Raw genomic sequence first — 14,083 nt, 5'->3', positions numbered from 1 at the left:
AGGCAAGGCAAGAAAAGGCAAGGCAAAGTCAAAGCCAAGGCAAAGCAAGGCAAGCTTACTGAAAAGGTAGAGCAACTGAATGCTGTTACAAACAAAGAAAAACATTGCTTATCACACACACAAAACTGAGAGTCAGTATCTTGATGGGAAAGGCAGTGTCTTTCATCCATAGCTCCGGAGTAAAGAACTTAAGAATTTTTGATGTATAATTTTTGATTGTCCAGGTCACTGTATGCACCACTCATCAGTGGTGCCAAATGGAAATGCCAAAAGGAAATGCCAAGTCTCATGGTTGGATAAATGGAGTATCACAATTGAACACTCCAGGAGGCACTTCTGGGGGTGGTCTTTTCTTGAGAAAAGTTTCCTTTTGTTCTTTAAGATCAGCAGGGGAAAAGATTCTGTCATTTTCTTTAATAACCTACATCTTAATTTTTTTTTACTCATGTGTAATCTTCTGGCTTTTTGTTAAAAATCCCACTTCTTTAAGTCAGTCATTAAGAGAAATGGCTCAAGCTGCTTCCTCTTTCATAAGTCAGTGTTGTACATTATTTCTTATTAAAAAATGTGGGGCAGCCTCTCTTATAATAATCTCTCAGAGGGGAAGCATTCACAAAAAGAGAATGTGCTCTATTCTAAATCATACAGGCAAAAAAGAGTTCTGATCTTTTACACTAAACAACAAGAACATGATTGCTAGTCTCTTAAAAAAATGAGCAGCAGATTTTACAGCAAAAACATCCACAGACCAATTGCAAAAAGTAGTTTAACATTAATCTCTTTTAATATTGTTCCAATATCATTTGAGGAAGATAGAATCCTCTGGCTGAGAGAATGAATATGTAGGAAAGTGGGGAAATATGAAAGCCTCATTTTTAATTGCATGTTTATTCAGAACACAACAATAGTTTTACAAATAAAAGAAAATCAAAATAAACAGAAAATATAATAAAATCTAGTTCAGGCCACCATATGTATTCCTTTCTTGTATTAATATTTTAGGTTTGACTGAAGTAAGCAAAGAACTTTAAAAACCTTGTCATATGCCCTACTTATTTCTAGTTATGGAAGAGAAAAGAAGGCAAAGAGAAAAGCCAGAGACAATCTTTCCTTCCCTTTGTCTAATATAAATTACATGGAAATGCCATTTCTCTGGCTCAGTTCCTCCCTCCTGTCACATTGAGCAGACTCACAGTGAAGAAATGGAGTGGGGAAGGGAGAAGATTCTGACCTTAGTATTTTACAAGTTCAACCTGGATTTGGGCAGCAGCAGCCAGAAACACAGGCACAAGTTTTTGCTTGAACACTAATTATAGCAGTTGGCATATTTATTTTCTTGCTCAACAATTTCATTTTTGATGGCAACAACTTGATCTTCCAATTGTTTCAGCTCATCAGCTTTTTCTTGTCTACTTAGATTCAAGTCTTGGATCTTCTTTTCTAACTCTGAAAGAAGAGGATGAAAGGGATGATATATGGGCAGCTGATACATTCCCCCTAGACAATAACTACATTATGCCAGATGCAAGGGTTTGTGTGTTTTTTTGAATGTATGTTTCCCTTTGTGTTTATATTTTGATCAGGCTTCTTAAGATTTTCAGAAAAGAAAATCAAGGAAAATTGAATCTCTGTCCAAAATTTTTATATCCAAAAAAAGTTTAGAATTTAGTTAGAATTCATTAGAAATAAAATAACATCCAGCTTTGCTATATTATCAAATATTGGTTCTTATTAGTTGAATTATTTCTGGTGGTACTAGGGTTTGAACTCAAGGCATCTCTCTTGCTAAGCAGATGCTCTACCATTTGAATAATATCTCCAGTTCTCAAACTTCATTTTTGAACATATGCTTTGCTTCAGATTTTTCCAGTTTTTCAGGTAAGAAAAGGCTGGGTTTGTTTGTTTGTTTTTTTGCCAGTCCTGAGGCTTGGACTCAGGGCCTGAGCCCTGGCTTCTTTTTGCTCAAGGCTAACACTTTACCACTTGAGCCACAGCGCCACTTCCACCCTTTTCTGTTTATGTGGTGTTAAGGAATCGAACCCAGGGTTTCATGAATGCAAGGCAAACACTCTACCACTAAGCCATATTCCTAGCCCCCGCCTTTTTTTTTTTTTTTTTTTTTGGCCAGTCCTAGGGCTTGAACTCTGGGCCTGGGCACTGTCCCTGAGTTTCTTTATGCTCAAGGCTAGCACTCTACAACTTGAGCCACAGCACCACTTCTGCCCTTTTCTGTTTTTGTGGTACTGAAGAATTGAACCTAGGGCTTCATATATGCTAGGCAAGCACTCTACCATTAAGCCACATTCCCAACTCAGGGCTGATGTTTTTATTCCCTTCTTTCTGTTGCCTTGCTGACACATAAGGCCATGAATACTGAAAGCAAACTGTTGCCTTTTGAGCTTCATTCTTATTCTATCCATACCTATCTACCTGTACATTCATTTATTCATTCCTCATTCAACAAACATTTGAGAAGTCTAGTAAACTTGAATAAAGAGCCTATGCCATAGTGGATACAAGATCTATGGAGAGCTACGTATAGTAGTGAAGTACTCTTTTCGAGTCAAACTCTTGACCTTAGTTAGAAATAAAACTTCTAGAAGCACAAGAGCAAATGTCTCCCTTCAATGGGAAGACCACACCTGAATGCTGAATTGGTTTGGAGTTATTGTCAAACTAACATGCTGCTGAAAGAATCTGAAATTGCGTCCTCTGAGCAAATGTGAACTTCTTAAGTTGTGATGTTTTGTATGAAAAGAAGATTCAGTGCACATGGCATAGATATTTTGAAGTATTTGAAAGGCCAGCTTAGAAAAGCAGAGTGGATATGTTCTCTGTCATCCTGAGAAATAAAATGAAAAGCAGCAGGTGCAACCTTGATGAAGGAAAACTTTATCTCAGTGGAAAGAGTAGCTTTTTCACCAGCCACAGCTATTCAAAGACCACATAGCTGCTGTGGAAGGTAGTGAGTGTTCTGTCACTAGAGGCTTTCACATAGAGGTCATTTGGGGTTGAAAGGGGCATTCCACCCTGGAAGGATATTTGGAAAAAATAGGTCCCCGTGTTTCCACCAGGTGAGTCAATATGGTCATCCTGTTGTATATCCTGGAACACCAGCCTCCAGGGCTGACATCACCTGGTTCCCTTTACCTCTGTTTTATTCACACTTGGCCAATGGAATGTGTTGACAAATGAGTCAAGGGTCACTGGGGTTCTGGCAGCTTCTTCAAGGCTCTGGTGCTTCCCCTTTCCCTTCAGGTCTGGTGATATTAATGGCTTCTCATTGCGGTTAGTCACCCATCATTTGTTTTCAGAAATTCTATATTCTCTATATTCCATTCATCAAGAAGTAGGTCTATCTGCCCATTCCCCAACTCCAAGCCTCCCCAGCTTGGACTGGCTGTTCAAGTTGGTTTTAGCTAGCCAAAATTAGAAGAAATGAATTATCAAGGAGGATGCCAGACTTCAGGGGACTTGTGTCTTTTGCTCTTACTCTCAATGGACTCTGAAACACCATGCTGTAAATAGTGTCAACAGGGCCCATGGACAGAGCTCTCACATCTGAGCCACAACTGTCTCTAGAAGATCTGGCCAGCTGACCCATCCACTGAAGGGAGTAGCCCAGGGGGGACCAGAGAAGACTTGCCCAGGTCATCCACAACAACACAGGACATGATTGTTTCTATAGCCATCAAGTTCATGGGTAAATTGTTAATGCAGTAAATAGATAGGTATTAGTTACCTGACACAAGGCTCTGGTGGCTCACACCTGTAATCCAAGCTATGCCGTAGGCTGAGATATTAGGATCACAGTGGTAGGAAAGTCTGTGAGACTCTTTTCTCTGATTAACCACCAAAAAGCTGAAGTGGAGCTGTGGCTCACGTGGTGGAACGCTAGCCTGGAGCAAAAAAGCTCAGGGACTGAGCCCAAGCCAAGTTCAAGCCCTAGGATTGGCACAACTATACACACACCAAAAAGGAAAAAGGAAATAGAAAACCCAGACAACTAAACTTTCAAGTACACTGTCCAGCCTTATGTCAAATATGCCTTCTGTTTCTGAAGGACTTGGAGTTCTGTGAGGGACCCTGGCCTCAGGCTGTGTCCACCCTTCAATCTGTTAACTTTGGTGCTGCCCCAGGTCCTCACAGGGAGCCCGTGGATATCTCATCCTAATGGGTGCTCTGCCCCTTCTTAAGTAGCAGAGTTGAGTGGCAGCCAAATCAATCTTCTTTTTCTACCTTGGTTTTTTTTTTTTTTTTTTTTGGCCAGTCCTGGGCCTTGGACTCAGGGCCTGAGCACTGTCCCTGGCTTCTTTTTTGCTCAAGGCTAGCACTCTGCCACTTGAGCCACAGCGCCGCTTCTGGCCGTTTTCTGTATATGTGGTGCTGGGGAATCGAACCTAGGGCCTCGTGTATCCGAGGCAGGCACTCTTGCCACTAGGCTATATCCCCAGCCCCAACCTTGTTGAGTTTGTAAAAGCCTTAAAATGAAAAGAGAAGATAAAGAAATCACTTTTTCAGGGATGTCTGAGTTCTCTAATTTACATTTTTTCTTGTAATCTAATTTCCTGAACTGTACATTTTGGATAAATGGAAACAGTTTGGACTCTGACTTAAGTCAGAAATATACTTCCCATTTTTTTCCTATGGCCCAAAATAATAGAAACTGATTTTCATGATATTGGCTGTGATTGTCTCCCCAAATAAAATGAGTGTTGATAGGTTTGTATTTTTCCTGAATTTGGCCCATAGCTACACTGTGTTTCATTGCCATATCATAGAGATGATATAAATGGATGTCAAGACAAAGGTACATTTTATAATTTGTAAGTAAAGAGTCTTGATTGTTTCAATATTTTGAAAGTTATATATCCTAATAGAATATAAATGGTTTTAAATTTGGGGGAGACAGTAAATATAACCATGAGTAAAGAAATATACTCATTGGTATTTCTGGACTAGAGATCAGGAAGTGATATATGCCCAGAAAAATTATGTGAGTGGGAAAGAGGATTTGGACTTCGATTTTGGCTGTGTATAACATATGTTTACTCTACTTTGTATGTGTCAGAATTTTCATTTTGATTAAAATCCTTTTTGATCAAAGTCCAAAAAAAAGTGATTTTTTTATTACTGTCTACTAATCTATGTGAGGTGACCCACTGTGCTAGAACGTAGCTCATACTAACCTGAGAAAGTTACCTGCCTGTGACAAAAAAAGCAGGGTCTCTCTTAGCCTCAATTTCTGATATTTTGGACATAATTGTTTGGGCATGTTGCCCTGTGCTTTGTGGTATGCTTAGCAACATCTCTGGCCTCTCAGGCAAAATGTTCTCAGACATCTCTTCTTTATTTGAGAACATTGAACTGAAGAGAGGACATTTCAAGGTGACCACAGGGAATCTTAATTTGCTCTAATAGATGAAAAGCAGAAGTTAATTCCTTCCTTCCTAGGCAAATCCACACATGAAACTTGTTACTTTATAGCCCCTGAAACACAAATTCCAGTCCTCTCCTCTCTCTTCAGTGAACTTAGTTTAGGGCTAAACTATGTTAATGATAAACAGAGAAGAGTATAAACACTCTATCGGGAAGGTAGAGTTGTTACAAAGTCACATCTGTGGGGCAGACAAAAGAATAGATACCTGCTATCCTTGTTATCTTGTCCTCTGTTTCTTCAGCTAGTTTCACTGCTGCTTCTTTTAGCTGACTGACTCGCCCCCAAGTTTCCATTGTTAGTCCTCTGGTGCTTGTCTCATGTTGAAGAATAGCATACTGATTTTTCAGCTCAACATATTCCTGTAACAGAGCCACACTCCTATCATCAAAACATATTTAGAAGGCTTGGGAATATGGCCTAGTGGTAAAGTGCTTGCCTGGTATACATGAAGCCCTGGGTTCGATTCCTCAGCACCACATATATAGAAAAAGTCAGAAGTGGTGCTGTGGCTCAAGTGGTAGAGTGCTAGCCTTGAGCAAAAAGAAGCCAGGGACAGTGCTCAGGCCCTGAGTTCAAGTCCCAGGACTGGCAAAACACAAAAACAAACAAACAGAATATATTTAGGAAGGATGTGCATATGCAATGATAATTCTCCAAACACCCTTCACAAAAGAGATGCAGAGGACCCCTTAATCCAGCTAACATTTTTGATCCTCTTTGAGAGTTCAGAGAAGGCTTTATTTGCATTGCTTGCTTTTTTCATGTTAGAAAAACTCATTTGATTAAAAATAAATTTGCTACAAAATATCAATCAATATTGCATGTTTAGGAAACCAGCTATGAAGCACCAGTGTTACCCTACACTATGCTAGGATGGGAGATACAGGAGACAGGCATGATCTCATTCTGCCCTTGACAAATCTCTGGTTCATTTGGGTTAAATCCATTATATATTCAAAGTAGGAACTAAAGAATGAAAATTTGAAGCAGAAAATCCCTTGTTAGGTAAAATAAAAAATGTAGTAGAAAGGAAGGCTTAAAAGAATGTTAGTAAGAAACTCTCTCTTGAAATCAGAATACCAGTATTTGACATCAAACTCATGTGACTGACAACCTAGAAGGAAAGTAGATGAGCAAACGATAGAGCCAGGCAGAGGATGGACAGGATATGGGAGATAAGGAAGCCCTTTCCTGAATACCTTTTCTATAGAAACTCCCCAACTCCCAAGCTAGTAGAAAATTAGACATTAGGAATTAAAATCAAGAGAACAGGCCAGTTGTAGAAACACTAACATTTTTCTTTTGTTCAAGCTACTATTTAATCAACAAAAGATTTCCTGCTAAGAAGATGAGTTGATAGATTCTTTCAGCAACCTAAATAATGGGCCACTTACCATAACCATTTAATTAACTCACACACAAGTCTGTCACTTGATCTATCTCTTTGGTAGGTGATTTTTAAAAATATACTACTTTCTTTGTATATGTTATGTGGTTGAATTAAGGGGCAAATAACCAAAGTTGTAAAAGTATGAAAAAAATCAGGAAAAATTGGGTTAATGACCTATGTGACTAGGAGGCTGCTGAGAATACCAGGAAGGGGATATGGAGGGGTAACAGTGTGACGCGATTGGCTAGGTGTAGTCTTCTGAGGCACATGGCCTCTCTGCACTAGGATCGAGTGAGCATATGCCATGGATCAGCTTTAATGAACACGCTGAGGAATGGCACAACAATCTGGGCTTCCAGGATGGTCCTTTACAAGAAGCCCTGCTTGCTCCGGGTGGCAGTGAAAGGAAAAGTAACCTTCTCAGCTGCCCCAGCCTGGTGAAGAGCAGATTCAGCCTGGGATTTCACTCTGCCCACTTGGTCTTGACTCCTTTGCCACTTAGTCTGCAGCAGGGTCAGTTCATCCTCCAGCTCCAGCTGTTGCTTTGTGGAATTCAGTTTGTTCTTTATTTCTTTTGCTTGATTTTCTGCCTGTTGTTGAACAGAAGGGGAACATCTTTTAATGAGACAAACAAAAAATATGCTATTATTAATTCCTCAAAAGAGAAAAAAGCTGTATGTGAAAGTAGAAGAAACTAGTGTCATCACTTTTGCTGTTGCATTGATTGAAGAAAAAGTTATTACGAAAGTATTGACATACAGAAGGGTCTAAAAGAAGCTATGATAAATATGTTCCTAAACTAACCATTTTTAGGGTATCCAAATGAGCCAAAGCCCCAGAAACATACATCCCATTTAATCTCCCCTGACACCAAAGGCAGCCACACTTCTGAATCTAATGTTTTTGTTTGTTTTGTTTTAATGAGTCCTGGGGCTTGAACTCAGGGTCTGGTTGCTGGCCCTGAGCTTTTGTGCTCAAGGCTAGTATTCTACACTTTGAGCCACAGCTCCACTTTTTTTTGGTGGTCAGTTAGAGAAAAGTGTCCTGGACTTTGCTACTTGTGCTGGCTTTAAATCGTGATCCTCTGATCTCGATTAGCTAAGATAACAATTGTGAGTTATAGGTGCCCAGGGTCTTATAGACTTTATAGTATAATCTATGAAGAATTCATAACAAAATATAGTTTCCTAAAAATTAGCAAAATACAGTGTACATTTCTGTAACTTGACTTTTATGGGTTTGTGTGCAAGTCCTGAGGCTTGAACTCAGATCCTGGGTACTGTCCCCGAGTTTTTTATTTTTTTTTTAAATGCTCAAGGTTAGCGCAGTACCACTTGAGCCAACTGCTCTAACTCTAGTTTCTTTTGGGTAATTAATTGGAGATAAGAGTCTCAGAGTTTTTCCTGCCTGGGCTGGCTCAGGGCGTTGTGCATTTACTCAGCTTTTCACTTACACAGGTGGTGTTCTATCACTCTAGTCAGACACCCAGCTCTAACTTTTGACTGGTTAAGTGAAAATAAGAGTCTCAAGGATTTTTTTCACCTGGGCTGGCTTCAGACCCCCATCTTCAGATCTTAGCCTGGTCAGTAGCTTGGATTATAGGTACAAACCATCAGAACCCAGCCAGAAGAAAATTCTTTATTGACTGTGGCATGTGTGTATGTGTGAATGAGAGAGAGTGAGAGAGAGTATGTGAGTGTGTGTGTATATGTGTGAGCATATGTATGTGTCTGAGAGAGGGAGGGAGTGTCCAGCATTTAGCTGAGGTATTTTTTTGCTTTGGATTCCCATTTCTGTGAAGGTCAGAGAACTTGTCACGTCAAGTTGGCTTTGGTTTCTGTTTGGCATGGCAACCATTGAACTGAAAGGCTGCAGTACACTAGAGAGTGGCAGGTGCCTTCTGCTGCTGTCAGATTAGGGCTTGATTAGCTCTCTGCATTCATCTTTCCCTGTCATTTTTGGTCTCTGAGGATGTCTTTGGTTTCTTATGAATTCATCCATGTATTTAAAAATGGAAATATCCTAGCTAATAGTTTTAGTTCTTTTAACTAGGAAGGTTCCTTAGGGTATCAGTCTGCTATATTTTTAGATATAGAAATCTCTTCCCATATCCTTGGGCATATGTGGGAGTTTTCCTAGAGAAGGCATCTGCATACTTTTTATGTAAAGGGATAGATAATAAACATGGCTTATAGACTCCTTGCAACCCCTCAACTCTTTGCAGCTACAGTGCAAAGCAGCCATAGGCCATATGATTTGGCTATATTTGCCAACTCCTATTCTACAGTATGTGTCTGGAAAAGAAAACCCTAGGGGCCTTCCTGTTTTCCTGCTTTTATGTATGTAACTTCTTTCTAGCAATCATTTTCCTGTTGTTTGTCTGTTGATTTCTGCTTTTTCTCTCAAGATGTCTGTAGTAGATCTAAGAAAAACTGAAGACTAGAGACTGAGTAACTCTCAACAATGTGAGGAAGGGGCTATGACAGAGGATGCAACTGAGGAAGAAAAGCCCTCACACCATGAGATGAGGTCCTGGTACAACCACCAGCTTCTGGAATTCTTTCTGTACTGAGGTATGGCTTAACCAAGGTCCTGCTCCCATCTGCCTCTGGATAGAACAATTCTTCTAGGTGAGATAATCTTTTAGTTTAGAGTATTTTACAGAAGTCATGCAAGTTTAGTCACAACACCATGGAACAACGAATTCTTTACTTCTGTGGTTTATGAGCATTTACAGCCACTTCTCTCCAGAAGGGCTCAGATCTACAGTTAATTAACTGTGTGACCTGAGGCTGTCGCATGAACCTTCCAGAGCTTTGGTTTCCTCCTTTTCAAGCTGTCTCTTCCTCCAGAATTGCTTAGAACTAAATGAAATGATGAATGGAAGGCTTCTGCAGAGAATTTTCAAATGTATGTTCTCAGTAACATGAGCAACAAGACTAGTCACATGAATATAGAACATCAATAAAGTAAGGAAACCCACTAACATCTTAATTTGCCCTCATAATTATCCCATCAGACAGGTAAGGCAAGTGTGGCACTGGCACCCTTAAAAACCACTCTGTTATTCCCACCATCAAACCTATTTCAGGTTAGTGTAAAAAAAAAGATAAATACCTGCAGTACATTCTTTTTTATTTTTGTTATCTCAGCAGTCAGCTGTGTGATAGAAGAGTTCATTTGTCCTTGGGTGATGTGAGCTTGTTGCATCTTGTTCAATGTTTTGCCAAGGTTTAATAGACCATCTGCTGCTTTCCTAAGGTTAGATATTAACATATCAGATTAAATAAATATGCAATTATTTATTTACTTCACCTTGAAAGTTCACTCCACTCAACCAGAAACTGTAGTGAATTATTTATAAAGTCAATTTAAATTCCTCTTAAGCAAAGTGCTCAACTCTTCATTTTGAGAAACAGGTATAATTTAAATGCCAATAACAACACATGTGCATATCCAGTAGATACTGATTCCTACCAAATATGGTTTCTTTGCCCATAAAAACTGTTCAACTGCAACCTTCTAATTTCTGAACCACACATGGCACTCTTGAAATAACTTATCAGAGTGGGGGTGGGGACCGAGAGGCCCCACTGAGAGCAAGAGAGGAATTGTGTTTCAGGCTATGTTTATTCACGGGGGTTTTAAGCTTTGCTGACATTCCAGCCACTCAGAGGCCCAGTCAGAGGTTAAAATCACAAGCATTCCAAGAGATAGAGCACAGTACAGAAAAGAACTCACCTCAAGTCAGCATTCACTGGATGCTTATGTCTGTGGACTCAAAACCACATTGAACAGAACATATCAAGTGAGTAGAACATTAGACAGACTTTGTAGAAGCATTAGAAGATATATTTGTGCCCACAACAAAAATAAATTGAGGGCTGGGAATGTGGCTCAGCAGTAGAGTGCTTCCCTAGTATGCACGAAGCCCTGGGTTTGATTCCTCAGCACCACACAAACAGTACTGTGGCTCAAGAGGGAGAGTGCTAGCCTTGAGAAAAAGAAGCCAGGAACAGTGCTCAGGCCCTGAAGTCCAAGCCCAAGGACTTGCAAAAAAAAACAATAATAATAATAATTTGAGCTGTAAAACATCCCTGCCCCACCCAGCCAATCCTCTATTTCCATAGGCACTCACTCCTCTTTCACTAAACTTCAGGAATCCTCCCTTCTCCCAGTATAAACCCTCTACCCCATCATTTCATTTTGGTCATTCCCGGGGAACTAGCACTCATTTCTTCTATTACACACACACACACACACACACACACACACACACACACACACACCATATTTCCTTTATATATGTGGAAAAATATAGTATATAGATAATATATAATATTACATATGTATGTTACATATTATACACAGGTAAGCTGTACTGTGTGTACATAACATATAGGCTATATTCTTTTTTTCTTTAAATTTTCAATGTAGGGGCTGGGAATATGGCCTAGTGGTAAAGTGCTTGCCTTGTATACATGAAGTCCTGGGTTCAATTCCTCAGCACCACATATATAGAAAAGGCTGGAAGTGGTGCTGTGGCTCAAGTGGTAGAGTGCTAGCCTTGAGCAAAGCCAGGGACAGTACTCAGGCCCTGAGTTCAAGCCCCAGGACTGGCAAAAAACAAAACAAAACTTTTTAAAAATGTACTACTCATGATAGCAAATTCAGAAAGTTGGTACTTTTGTAAAGAATGAAAAAATTTATCAAAATCTTCCCACTTTTTATGTTATTCACACATCCCATAATTTTATTCTATAGTCTTTTTTTGTTGTTTGTTTAATTTTCATGGACTGAGCTCCTCCCAGGAACATCAGGTACCAACTTTTAAAAGCATCACTATTGCATGGTTAGATTTTGTATTTTTAATGCTGTGGAATTCTACCATGGCTACATAATCTTTCTGATTCTAAACATTGGAAGGGGTCAGACTTCTAGAGGCATCTAACCCACATCCTTTGTTCCAGTGGATGATGAGGACTGCCTCAAGTCTAGCTCAGGCCTCAACTCTGGAGAGCATTCAAAACTGGCAATGATGTTGATGTTACCACCTCCCAGAAACACTATGGCCCTGACCTGCAGCATCCTCCACTCGTGAAAAACATCCTGATTGCTTGGCCTTCTTGCTTGGCTAAGTGAACAGGGGGAAAGGAGTTAAGAGTTCATTAGCTCTTGCACCATATGTATATTCTACTCCTGCATTCTTTTGGGGTACCAGAACCTAGGTCTTCTATTCTCCACTATTATAGTCTGTTTGCCTGCCTGCTCTCTCTCTCTCTCTCTCTCTCTCTCTCTCTCTCTCCCCCTAGTCGTCGTCGTAGTCGTCCTCCTCCTCCTCCTCCTCCTTCTCCTCCTCCTCCTCTTCTTTAACTGTAGTTTGTTTTTGTTTTTTTTTTTTTATAAATTTAGCTTTTCAAAATACAATGAACTTAGAAGGGAACATGGCATCATATTCCAACCATCAGTTAAAGTGTTGGGATATAATTCACACGTGGCATTTACTGGCATTGGTATTAAGAGACCTCAGACTATTGGGAGGGCTCTGAGGAGAACAGAAAGCAAGCGCAAGCATCCCTACACAGTCTTGCAACTAACACTTTTCTCAAAAAAAAAAAATGCTTAGCTTTCCTTCAGTTTTGACACTGAATTACTGGAGGGTAATTTCATTTGCACATTATAGCTCTCTGGGCCAACAATTTTTTTCAGATAGCCTGTTAGCAGATGGCTCATTATAGCAAGATGAGAATATTAATACTATACTTACTCAGCTACTTTGGCCTTCACCAAAAGTTTTTGGGCTCCATCTGCTGCCTTATTTAGCCTGTCCGCATCTGTTCTGTAGTCTTCACATAGTTGTATAAGTGTCTGTATTTTGTCTAGTTCATGGGTTAAATTTTGTGATGTTATTGGAAGGTGGATGTCAAGTACATGATTTGCAACTTTCTCTATGTCTTCTGGAGGCACGTTTTCCTCTTAAATAAGAAGTGAAGTTTTAGGTCATCATACTCCCTTAGCAAACACCATATCATGTACATTAACCATAGTGAATTCTAGGTCAAAGACATTTGCATTTGACAGTGGGTTCCTAGGACACAATGAGTAAGTTGTATATGTCCCTTACCTAGATCCTTAGTTCTGTGTGCCTTTAATTCTATTAATATCTGGATACAGATTCTTTTTTCAACTTGTCAGGTTAATTAAATTGAACCACTTATTAGAAATTTGGTCATTAACAATATAAGAGCACAAACATTATGAAGAGTAAATTAGATAGGAAGCAGGTTATACATACCTCACTCTATCATGAACACCAGCCACGATATTCATGTAACTAGGTAGGCAATGTTGGTTTTAACTTTTGCCTGAATTAATTTGCATCTGCAGTAATTCCCAAAAAGTGTTCCTTAAACTAACCAGTTTAGTCAACCCCAAATCCTTCTAGCTAATGGGCTTTTGGACAAAGTGTCCAGTGGACTGATTCTATTTACCTTTCTTGTTATTGGATATTTTAGTCAAAGGTTATATCTACCTAATTTCTTCTTACCTTGGATACCTATGCTAGAAGGCATTAATACAGTCTCTATAAATATTAAAGTAGAGAAATACTTGGTCTCAAGGATTTCTTAAAAATATGAAACAGATTAATAAAGTTATTTCTGGGAAAATATTGGAAACTCTAATTCTTAATTGATTAAAATTAATCTCACTCAGAAAATTTTAATTTTCTTTTGGTACATAGTCAATGTCTTAGTATTTATTTTCATTAAGAAAGTTAAAACAAAAGGTTACATCATTTTTTTTTCTGATTTAGTCATGTCTTTTTTAACTGACATAATTTTGGGACTGGTTATGATGTGCAGTGTACATTTTTATAAAGGAAGAGATAAAAATTATCTTTATGTTAAAAAATTACCTAACAAAACCTTTTTCACTTTTTTGATTAAGAGGTTCAGTTTTTCTTCCTCAGATTCCCTTTGGTTTTTCATGTTTTCCAGTTTCACACTTAGCCATATAGTATTATTTCCAGAGACTTCTGCCAGTTCACTTATATTATTAATCTGGAATAAGAATAGGCAAACAACAATGAAAAAATATATAAAAATCAGACATGTTCTGTGAATAATTATTTCACTGGACCAAATAAAACTGTGGCTAAAAAAAGCAAACAAACAAAAGTCTAAATAATTAAACCATAAACCCATTCTAAAGGCCCCTTTAAAAAGATGATTATCATGCATTCCAGTATCATA

The 14,083-nt window shown here is 39.0% G+C and overlaps 1 protein-coding gene across 1 annotated transcript in view; it reads right to left on the bottom strand.

The window, feature by feature from the left end:
- Positions 1-708: 708 nt before the first annotated feature.
- Positions 709-14,083, bottom strand: part of Lamb4 (laminin subunit beta 4) — a 90,287-nt gene continuing 76,912 nt past the window's right edge. The window contains 6 exon segments of the mRNA XM_048339790.1: positions 709-1,446; positions 5,646-5,799; positions 7,247-7,420; positions 9,948-10,086; positions 12,598-12,805; positions 13,747-13,891. Of these exon segments, the coding sequence (XP_048195747.1) occupies positions 1,307-1,446; positions 5,646-5,799; positions 7,247-7,420; positions 9,948-10,086; positions 12,598-12,805; positions 13,747-13,891 (960 nt within the window). The 3' untranslated portion in view covers positions 709-1,306.

Source organism: Perognathus longimembris, chromosome 2 (genome assembly GCF_023159225.1).
Source record: "Perognathus longimembris pacificus isolate PPM17 chromosome 2, ASM2315922v1, whole genome shotgun sequence".
Lineage (NCBI taxonomy): Eukaryota > Metazoa > Chordata > Mammalia > Rodentia > Heteromyidae > Perognathus > Perognathus longimembris.
The sequence above is the reverse complement of the archived record's forward strand: the minus strand, read 5'-3'. Positions and strand labels throughout refer to the sequence as shown.